We start from the raw sequence: 10,930 nt of genomic DNA, 5'->3' as shown, positions 1-10,930 counted from the left end.
TCACCATAACTATCATTGTCCAAACAATATCTTAGATATTCAAGATGTTCTATAGAACAAAGATTAAACACAGACACTCTCTGAAAGCTGTGATCGCCTTCATAGTCAAAGAATATAAATCCAAAGTCGGGCTTTATATGTATAGTGTTGGGTATGTAAGGACCCTTCGTTGGCAAAGAGAGGTTCAGCATGGAGATGTTTGGCTTCTTCGAATTCTTCAGGACTTTGTCGAAGGAGAACTTTGTTTCATGTTCATTCCTCCAAGTTGGTCCATCGTTAGGATCTGAAGGTTTTCTTCTTCCACCTTTCTTCAATGATGGCTTTGTAGGTACAACAACTAAGTTGGACATATTCTTTATCATATCGCTGAGGATGTCTTCAATTACTGGCTTGTGCCTTGACTTTGAGCGCTGAATGGCTTAGCGGATTTCTAGCTATTCATTGTAGCTGTATTGTCCAAGGTAGGAAGGATACTCTATGACAGCTTCAAGGTTGTCTCTAGTGATGAGCATGGAGATGAGAAGTCCACAATCTTTCATTCGTCCATTGATTGTGACGTTTGAGATGATATGAGGACTTACTCTCTTGTTCAAATGATCTTCACTCCATTTTTTGTCTCGGTCGTTCAGCTTCATTGCCTTTTCACGATCAGCTTCTGTAATTGGAAGCAACTTAGCTTGGGCCTTGACAACATTCACCATCTTCTTAGATGATTTCTTTGGAAGAACTTGAGCAGCAAGAGACATGGCCAACTTTAGGCTATCCTTAGTCTATTTTCGTTGAAGATTAAGTTCTTCCCCAGCCTTGAGTTCTATGATTCCTTCAGCTTCAGTAAGGACGTCAAACTCACCACAACTAGAGGTACGAATAGGAATTTTTACTCTAGTTTGGTCGAGTGACTCCTTAAGCTGAGTCATCTTTTGGTCCCTAGGAACACTAGAGGTTGGGATTTCAGGTACCCATTCCTCTAGTCGACCACAAGTAGTAGAAGGGATAGAAGAAGAGAGTTGACAAAAGGAAGTCACTATTGCAAACTTGGAGGATTCAGTCTCTTGAGGCACGAAAGGTTTAAAGAAAACTTTGAGATTTCCTTCTTCAGCAATACCATTATATTTTGAGGCGGTATTCTAGTTCTTTGTCGAAGTCTCCTCTTTTTCTTTCCCTTTCTCCACCTAGGATGAAGAATCCTTGAGAGAGAATCCTTTTAGATCACTGGCAGGTTTGTGGTACTGAATCGTGAAGTCGTCGTTATCTTCGTCTTCATCATCATCACCATCAAGATCCTTTCCAGTGTTAGGAAGGGATGGAGAGTCATCCTCATCTTCATCATCATCGTGTTCATCTTCATCTTCCTCATCACCTGCATCTGCTGTAGGGGCGATAGGATAGTCTTTGTCATGAGCTTCAACATCATATCTGACGACATCATCAACAACCTCAGCTCCATTAGCTTCATGGGAAGTGATGGTATCATCAATAACCTCAGCTTCATTAGATTCAGCTCTTTGAGCATCAACTTCAGTTTCAGTTGTAAGGACAGCAGTAGCAGCAGCATCCAAATCTTTCTCGCCTCTTTCTCATTAGCTTGACGAGAGAAGAGGTTATCATAACTTAGTGCTATGATGTCCATTCGCTGTTCAAGCATGGTCAGCGATTTAGCTTGAAGAAGACCGACTTCGAGATCTTCATTCAATGAGAGGCGATCCATTGCTATGAAGGAGGGTGTAGGATATGATACTGGACATTGAAGAAGCTCTAGTATTTGCTACAACAACTCACCATGCCTGGAAAAGTTGAGCATTTGCTTCATCGGCTTTGTTGTTGAGAGCCGAGATATCCTCAACGTCGGTGCGTACAGCAGCTTGCACCTTAGAAAGTTGTTCATTCACATCATTGACGTCAGCTTTGACAGCTGAGAGGTTAGAGGAAACATCATCTCTAAGAGGCATGCCTTTATGGACTTCATCCATTTTTATTAAGACAGTGTCTATGGTTGGAAGTAGAATCTTCACGTCATCGGCCATGTTTTATTCTTCTTCCATGGCTGGCATTCCTTTATCGCAAGGATCTAAAAAAGAAGATGGTTGAGCATAAGATAGCTCGGTGTTAGAAGAAATGAAAGGGTGGGTTGGAAGATTACCAGAGGGTTTATCAGTACCATCTGAAGGATTGATACTGGTTCTCTATGACTTCAAGAGGATAGGCTTCCATTGACTGTAGTGTTTCGAGAGGTGCAACCTCAGGTCCTGTAGGGTGTGCTTCATCATCATCGAGGACAATCACTGATTAGTCATAAGCACATGTAGAGACCAAAGGAGGAGGAAAGGAGAATATGGCTAAGAATGGTAGAAGTGGGTGTTCAGTAGTGGCTATACTGATATTCATACCATTAGTGATTTTGGTCATTGAGGTGGTTGGGATAGGAGCCATAGGTACGATAGTGACTATAAAAATCACTGAAGAGATTGGAAGAGATAAAGATGAAGGTGCCTCGGGGTTAAGACTGGTTTCAATAGCTGGAACCTTTTGAGAGGTAATAGCCAGAGATGTTGTTATCCCCCTTTTGGCTTTCTTGGCCCACGATGAAGAACCAAGTGTGGTTTATGAGGAGGTTCTTTTAGAATAGAGGGAGGTGGTGGTTGGGATAGACATTGGGGGTTTTTCTTAGTCTTGACCACCTGAGCAAGGGAAGAAGGACATACCTACACGGTTGGAGAAGCTGAGGAAGGATATGCAGACATAAGGGGGGGAGAATGCAACGTCTTCAGTCTTCAGCTTATGATCTAAGATTCTGAAACCAAGCTTGTAGATGGGCAGGTTGCCTTCTGTGGAGTACTTGTTGCGAAATATCTTAGCAAACACCATGGATAAGAACCTGGTGTAAGGTACTACCTTCTCCCTCTGGCGCTTGTTCAGCTTCAGCATCAGATCTTCAAATATCATGTCGGCAAAGTTGATTGGCCTTTGGCGAATCACAGAGACGCCAACGTTCAACACAACTCTAGACGCTTGATCCTGTCCACCAGTTTTGTCTCCTATACATTTGATGAAATGGGAAAAGAAGAACTGCCATACCGCAGACATGCGGTTCTTCTTAATTTTTGTAAGCGACTTGAGGGGATCGCTGGAATCTTCTTTGATGGCTAGGCATAGCCAATATCATCCAAACAGGAGATGATATCTATAGTGGAACGTTCACTGGCATAGGGCCATTTGGTAGACGGAGAGTGGTCCTTTGGGTGGCAACGCCGAAACTGACAATTATCCTGTTAAAGGTGATGGAGATTTTCTCCACCTGTTGACCAGTCTTGTCAATATTGTGAACTACTTCAGCAATAAGCCAGAACTGCTGAAGAACTTCCTTCACCATGATGGGTTCATGGGAGATAGCAAAGGAGATAAGAGAGTTCTTCAGGAAAGTAGCAGCTTCCTCGTAGTAGGACTTGTTGGCCGGAATGTCTAATAGCGCCACATGATTATTGGGCATGAAAGACACATCGTCAATCGAGAAGTTCACGTTCTTGGCAGACATTTTTGTTATAAATAAGAAATAACATATATGTTAGAAATCCAAGATATAGTAGTGAGCTATTATGTTTTGAAACAATAAAACTTCTTTTGAAAAATCCACAAAAAAATATTAGGGTTTTTCAAGAAGAGTAAGTGTATAAAAACTTTAGATTATAACCAAGTAAGATAACGTGTTAATAATCTATATGTTGGTCTTTTAAGACAACAAGATCTTAAGTAACTTAAATATTAGTTTCTTAGAAGATAAAGAACATATCAAGTAGAAAGAAGAGTTATCAACCAGTGAGACTTAAAAGAAGAAGGTTGAAGGGTTTGAGTGTTCTTTAGTTCTAGCCTGCAAATGATTTTGAGGCAGAGGTTCTATAAAAATATTTGAAAGTGTAAGGCAAAAATGAGAGGAGAAGTCTCATATTAATAGGTTGGAGAAGAGAGAAATGGAAATAGGAGAGAGAAAAATACGACTTAAAAGTGGTGCAATGATGAAGAAAGTAACGCGTTCTCATCCACGATTTGATCGAATTTTGAGGGGTCGTGTGTCAGAATGGTATGCGCGTCTCAAAAAAATCGTATCATTTAAATAAAAATGATGTCATAAAACGTTTCATTTTCCATTTATTCTAAAACAAAAAGTTTTAATATATTCAAAAACAACATTCTTAAGAACATCAAAGGTTTTTGAAATGGTTCAGTGATAAGAAGAATCACTGAAGAAAAGTAAATCTTTTTAAACATTGATCAGTGAAAGAGAAAACCTTCAGTGATGCTTTTTGTTGATCCTCTATCTCAATGATTTGATGATAATCTCTTTTACCTTTCGAAGTATTATGTTTCAACTATTTCAGTTCTAGCGATCATCACTAAGTCTGTTCAGTGATCGCTGAAACATGTATTGCAATCCTACAGCGACAGCGATACTTCAAGAAGACAAAACTCACACCAAATAACCTTTAGTGAAAGTCGAAGACTGAAACTGAAGATTAGTGACTGGCGCGTTCGTGACCTGAAGCGGTATTCAGTGTACAACCTGGTCAACATATGTGTGAAGACTCCTCAAGCCTCAGGGAATGCTGAAGAGACATTCAGTGTTATTCCAGCATTCAGAGACCAAAATAATCTTGTTGTGCAAGACTGTTTTTGTCTTGTCTATCCACACACAAAGGATAAACCCATACCATTTCTATAGTATAGTACTGCATGGAGCCGACTAGTCGACTCTAGAGCCTACCAACTCCACGAAAGGATATCTGCTCATGAATAGATAATTGTACTATTCACTGTAGCAAAGGACAAACTTTCCTCCTAATGCTTGACACGTGTTCAAACCCTTCTGATGTGCATTTAATGCAATTGGTATAAATAGATGAGTGCTCTCTCCTTGTAGATAACACAAACATATATATGCACACATCAATAAAAACACTTACGCTTATCTTCAAGGAAGTTAGAATCCCTCTCAATAATTCTAAAGTTCTTACCCAAGAAGAACATCTTTCTGTCTTTATCCTTTCAGCAAATCTTTGCTATTTTTTTAAGTATATCTGTGTGTAAACTTAGATTGTTTTAGATAGGTTATCTTTATCTTTTCTATTTCCGCAAACAATCTACAAAAACCACCTGTATTTATCTTTCTATCTCAATATATATTTTTGAATACGAATGTTTTCTGTGTTTGTATTCATCTCCCCTTCTTCAAACTGTTCGTGTAAAACTCTTGTAGACCCGGCTGTGACCAACAAGTTGTATCAGAGTAGTGTTTTCTTCTCGACTTGTTTAGTTGTTTATCTGCATTTTATCATCGCTCTTTCTCTAGATAATTTATTGCTTTTCAAATGGCTTTGTAAAACATAAGCACAAACTTTCACGATAATGGCTCTCTTGCCAAACCTTCCCGATTTATTATAGACAACTTTAATTTCTGGAAAAATCGAATGTCTCTTTTCTTGGAAGGTGTGGATCATGTGATCCCACATTATATAGAAAAAGGACCTTATGTTCCATATGCTATATCTTCGGTTGTTCCTGAAACAGCTACGATTGCCACGATTCCTGAACGACGGATTCCTAAGCTCCCTCACCAGTGGAGGGATAAAGACAAGAGGAAGATTGCTATAGATACTCGTGTGAGATCTATAATACCCATGTCTCTTCCTGACGAGGTCTATCACTCTGTCATGAAACTTAGGACCTCGAAAACCATGTGGGACACTCTCTGTGTTCAATATGAAGGTACCTCTCAGGTACAAGAATCGAGGAAGATAAATGTAGTAAGACAATATGAAAGCTTTCTTTGTGGAAAGACTGAACCATTGTCTGTAGTACATCAAAGGGTTATTAGTCTTTTTATTGATTTAAGAACGATTGGCAGAGAATATTCCAACTCTAAGACTTTGACGAAGTTTCTGGAATGTTTACCAGAATCCTGGGATACATATTCTATGTGTCTCAAGGTGTCCAACGATATGTCCTCCTTCTCTCTCAGTTATTTATATGGGATACTACTTAATCACGAGAAGTCTCGACAACTGAACAAGAATCTAAAAATAAGATTCGAGAGACATTAAAAACTCTCCGCTAGTTTTGATCTCTAAATATTCTTCCGTTGAACTCCCATCTTCTTCTTCTTTTATTCCTTTTTCTTCTTCTGTTTCTATAACGGAGTTAGACTCTACTAACTCTGAGGACTTATTAGAATCTGACCTTGCAGACTTTGATGAATCACTGGTGCTTCTAACTAAGTATTTTAGAAGATTCGTTAGGAAAAATAATTTCCGCAGATCTCCCACGCCGACCTTTAAAGAAAAGCCAAAGTCAGATACTATTGACAAGGCTTCAGCGGTTTGCTACAATTGTCACCGTAAAGGTCACTTTGCATGTGAGTGCAGGTCAAAAAAGCATGTGATTCCATCTTCGAAAACCCCATCCTCCTTCAGAACCAAAGACGATATATATTTTAAGCTGAAGGAGAAGTATAAGAAGATGAAGAGTTTTTACTGAAAGGCCAAAGGTCTTATTGCTAAAGAACATGATTGGGCTGATTCGTCTGATGAATCATCCTCTGATGAGGAAGATACGTCATATCTTTGCTTAATAGCCAAGGATGTCAGGGAAGAAACTTCTGAGACATCAACCTCCATTAACCCCTCATCATCTTCTCCTGCTCTCATATGTTTCCTGAATGAACCATCTTCTTCTTGTTCTTCTTTTAGCCTATCAGCATTAGATACATTGACGGTTGATTATTACAATGCCCTGAATGGCAAATCTAAATCATAAATGCTTAATCTTGATCTTTAAGAACAATTGAAGACTTGTCATTATAAGATCAAAGAGTTTACTAAGATTGAAGAAGATTTTAAAGATCAGGTCATTGTAAACCAGACCGTCACTATTGAACACGAACAGGCTATAGCTGAGCGTGACAAAACTACTGCTGAACTCAAGGCTGAAAAGGCTACCATTGAAGGATGGTGCAAAGCCTCTGTGATCATTAACACTCCGATCCCTGCCAAGATTAAGACTGGTCTAGGCTTCTCTTATGATTAGGAAGACAGTGTCATTAACAGGTCCATGCTCAACTTTGGTACCTTTGTCTCTTTTATTCCTGACACTCCTTCCTCTCAGTATTCTTTTACTAAGAATCATCTTGAAGGAACTCCTTTATGTTCTGGTCGCAAAGACAAAGGTAAGTCGTTTGTCATAGCACCTCTTACTAATAAGGCTAACAAGTCACATAGATCGAAATCTATTCCTTTAGCTTGTGCACCTTTTTCTTCCTTAGGGATCAAGATATCTGAATCTTTTCAGAAATCTAAGTACAATCTCAAGGTGAATGTTTCACCTAAGGACTCCAAATCCTCAGTTGTTCCTCCTAGAACAAATGAGAAGGGAATCCTTGGAGTTGTCCCTCTTCTTCTCTAGTACTTCCTGGCCCTAAAGCTAGCATCAACTATAGGAAGTGTAGACACTATGATGAAACTACACATATTGGCAGCAACTGTCCTTCTACCGCCAAGGCTGGTCCCCCAACCAAGGGCATGAAAGTAGCCTAGGCTGGGAAATCTACCAAGGCTTAATCTGCCACTAAGGTTGTTAAAACAACTAAAGTGAAGAAATCCACTGGAGCCTCCTCTTAATGCTCAGTGAAGACTAAAAATGACACTAAGTCTTCAACACCAGGTGTTGTTGTTCCTCTAACTACTGAAGCCTCTTCATCAGTTTCAGTGAAAACACCTACTGACTCTACTCCATTAGCGTCAGAGGTTGTACCTAATCCCACAGAAGCCTCTTCTTCAGGTTTAGTGAAGCCTTTTGCTGACACTGATTCTTCAGTTTTAGTAGATGTTGCCTCTAATACTGCTTGACCCAAATACAATGGGTACCAAAGCATATCTAAATTGTTCCCTTGGGCAGAAAGTCAAATCCATTTGGTCGATAGTGGATGCTCAAGATATATGACTGGAGACAAATCCATGGTTATCGACTATAAGGATGAAAGAGGCCCTTCCGTGACCTTTGGAGGAAACGAAAAAGAATATACCAAAAGTTTTGGTGTATTAATCAATGGTGCAACCACTTTCAAGCGTGTTGCATATGTTGAAGGACTGAAGCACAATCTTCTTATCATTAGTCACCTGTGTGATAAAGATTTCACAGTGAATTTTTCTATGAATTCATGCTATGTTTTTGACAAATATGATAAGGTTGCTCTAACTGGTTCCCGTCTAAAGAATGTTTACATCATCAACATGGATTATCCTCTTACTGAGAACAACTCTTTTCTCTCTAAAGTTTCGTCAGATATCAACATGTTGTGGCACAAACAACTTTCTCATCTTAACTTCAAGACACTCAGCGAGTTGTCTAGAAATGATCTCGTCACTAGTCTTCCTCAACACACCTTTGCAAAGGAATCTCTTTGCTCAACATGTGAAAAAGGAAAACAGACAAGAGCTAGCTTCAAATCCAAGCAAATATTTTCAGTGACATCTCCACTTCAGCTATTGCACATGGATCTATTTGGTCTAGTTAATGTAAAATCTATTGCTGGAAAGAAATATACACTCATCATTATTGATGAGTACTCCAGGTACACTTGGGTATTCTTTCTCAAATCCAAAAGTTAAGCACCTGATGAAATAACATCGTTCATCAAAAGGATAGAAGTATTTAATAATCTTAAAGTACGGTCTATCAGAAATGACCATGGAACTGAATTCGAAAACCGTATTATGGATAACTTCTTTGAGGACAAAGGAATCTCTCACAACTTGTCTTCTGTTAGAACTCCTCAGCAAAAAGAGGTCGCTGAAATAAGAAATCAAACAATCATTGAGGCTGCTCGATCAATGGTTAGCGAATCTCATCTTCCCACTCATTTCTAGGCAGAAGCAGTCAACACCGCTTGTTTCACTCAAAACCGATCGTTGATCGTTAAGAGGTTGAAGAAGACAGCTTACAAACTCTTCCATAGCAGAAAACCCTTTAACAGCTTTCTACACATCTTTGGTTGCACATGTTATATTCTCAACAACCGTGATCAACTAAAAAAGTTCGATCCCAAAGCTAATGAAGGAATCTTTCTTGGAAATTCTTCAGTATCCAAATCCTTTAGAGTATTCAACAAACACCGACAAATAATAGAAGAATCTATTCATGTCACCTTTGATGAATCTCAATTAGCTAAATCTAAACCCATTATTAATGATGACGAATAATTAGAGAACTTGATGTTCTCTCATCCTGGACAACCTGAAGCTTCCTTCAGCAACCTACCCAATGCTGATTCTCCAGAAGCTGATGATGATCCACTTCTTGTTCCAGTTGTAGCTAATAACCAAAGCGAATCTTCTTTAGAGATCGCTGCAGTTCCCATTAGTTGCGTTCCTCCTTCTTCTTCAAACACTGATCAATTAGTAAATGAAATACCCTCAGCATCTAAACCTCATCAGTCGCTAAATCTGAGGCTTCTTTAGAAATTATTCCTATTGCTGAAGAATCTACAACTGAAGCCTCATCTTCCGTTCTTGAACATCAATGATCAAATGATAGTCCTCTACCAACTTAGTGATGGACAAAAGACCATCATATTCATGAAATTTATAGTGATCTAAGTGCAGGTATTCAGACTCGTCATGGTTTAGGTAATATCTATCTCTTTGTCAACTTCCTTTCCTTAGTTGAACCCAAGAAAATCAATGATGCTATATCGGATCTATGTTGGGTCATTGCCATGCAAGAAGAGCTCATTGAGTTTGATAGGAACCAAGTCTGGTACCTTGTCCCACGTCCCTCTTACAAAACTATGATAGGCACTAAATGGGTTTTTTCACAACAAGACAAGGTGTGGTAACCCATAACAAGGTTTGTCTTGTTCCTCAGGGTTATAGACAAAAATAAGGAATCGATTATGACGAAACCTTCGCACCAGTGGCTAGACTCGAAGCTATTTGGCTCTTCCTAGCCTTTGCTGCCCATAAAGACTTCAAAGTCTACCAAATGGATGTAAATAGTGCTTTCCTAAATAGAAAACTGCAAGAGGAAGTTTATGTTGAACAACCTCCAGGTTTTCTTGACCCTAAGTATCAAAACCATGTCCATCGTTTGGATAAAGCTCTTTACGGGTTAAAACAGGCTCCCATGCCTGGTATGATACCCTCTCTTCGTTTCTCATATCTAAGAAATTTATCAATGGAAAGATTGAACAGATCTTATTTCTTAGGAAAGTTAAAGGTCATATCATTCTAGTCCAAATTTATGTCGATGATATTATTTTTGGTTCCACTAATCCTCTTTATGTTTTTGGTTCATTGATCGCGTGAAGAAAGAATATCAGATGACTGTGATGGGAGAACTAGCCTACTTTAGAGGTCTCCAGATCAAGCAATCCGATAAAGGTATCTTTATCAGCCAAAGTAAGTATGTCCGTGATATGCTGAAAAAGTTTGATCTTTCTAACAGCTCATCTATGAAAATTCCAATTGCTCCTCCTCTTTCTATCAACAAGGATCCAAATGGAAAGTCTGTAAACGTACCTGTTTATAAAGGAATGATCGGCTCCATGATGTATCTTATTGCTAGTCGACCAGATATCATGTATTCTACTTGTGTATGTGCACGATATCAATCTAAACCTAAGGAATCCCATCTGATTGCTGTAAAATGTATTTTTTCAGATACTTGAAAGGGAACTCCTGACTTGGGTCTCTGGTAATGTCACACACCGCTAAAGCGGAAACACGAGATGTAACAGGCAAGCGAGTCATAGCAACAGTTTATAAATAACACCAAACCAAGTTGTTCAAAAACAAAACAAGTTCATCGACATAACTAAAATTAGAATTTACACAACGTTCCAAAATACATCAAATTCTGACTTAATCGATCCTGACTCGAGTATGCT

At 39.0% G+C, this 10,930-nt stretch overlaps 1 protein-coding gene across 1 annotated transcript; it reads right to left on the bottom strand.

Moving 5' to 3' along the window:
• Positions 1 to 1,172: 1,172 nt before the first annotated feature.
• On the bottom strand, positions 1,173 to 1,708 carry LOC112506105 (prothymosin alpha-B-like). Its single transcript, XM_025110135.1, has 2 exons — positions 1,612 to 1,708; positions 1,173 to 1,516 (listed from the first exon to the last, which is right to left on the bottom strand). Exons 1-2 carry the CDS (start codon positions 1,706 to 1,708, stop codon positions 1,173 to 1,175), a joined length of 441 nt encoding a protein of 146 aa, XP_024965903.1.
• Positions 1,709 to 10,930: the final 9,222 nt, after the last annotated feature.

The sequence above is a fragment of the Cynara cardunculus genome (assembly GCF_001531365.2).
Source record: "Cynara cardunculus var. scolymus isolate 2C chromosome LG 2, CcrdV1, whole genome shotgun sequence".
NCBI classification, from domain to species: Eukaryota; Viridiplantae; Streptophyta; class Magnoliopsida; order Asterales; family Asteraceae; genus Cynara; species Cynara cardunculus.
Note: the sequence above shows the minus strand (reverse complement) of the source record. Positions and strands in the feature narration are given on the sequence as shown.

Coding starts and splice junctions, on each gene's coding strand:
- LOC112506105 (XM_025110135.1), bottom strand. CDS start 1,708: ATGGATCGCCTCTCATTGAATGAAGATCTCGAAGTCGGTCTTCTTCAA. Junction 1,517..1,611: donor AATGGACATCATAGCACTAA/GTTATGATAACC, acceptor CTGAAACTGAAG/TTGATGCTCAAAGAGCTGAA.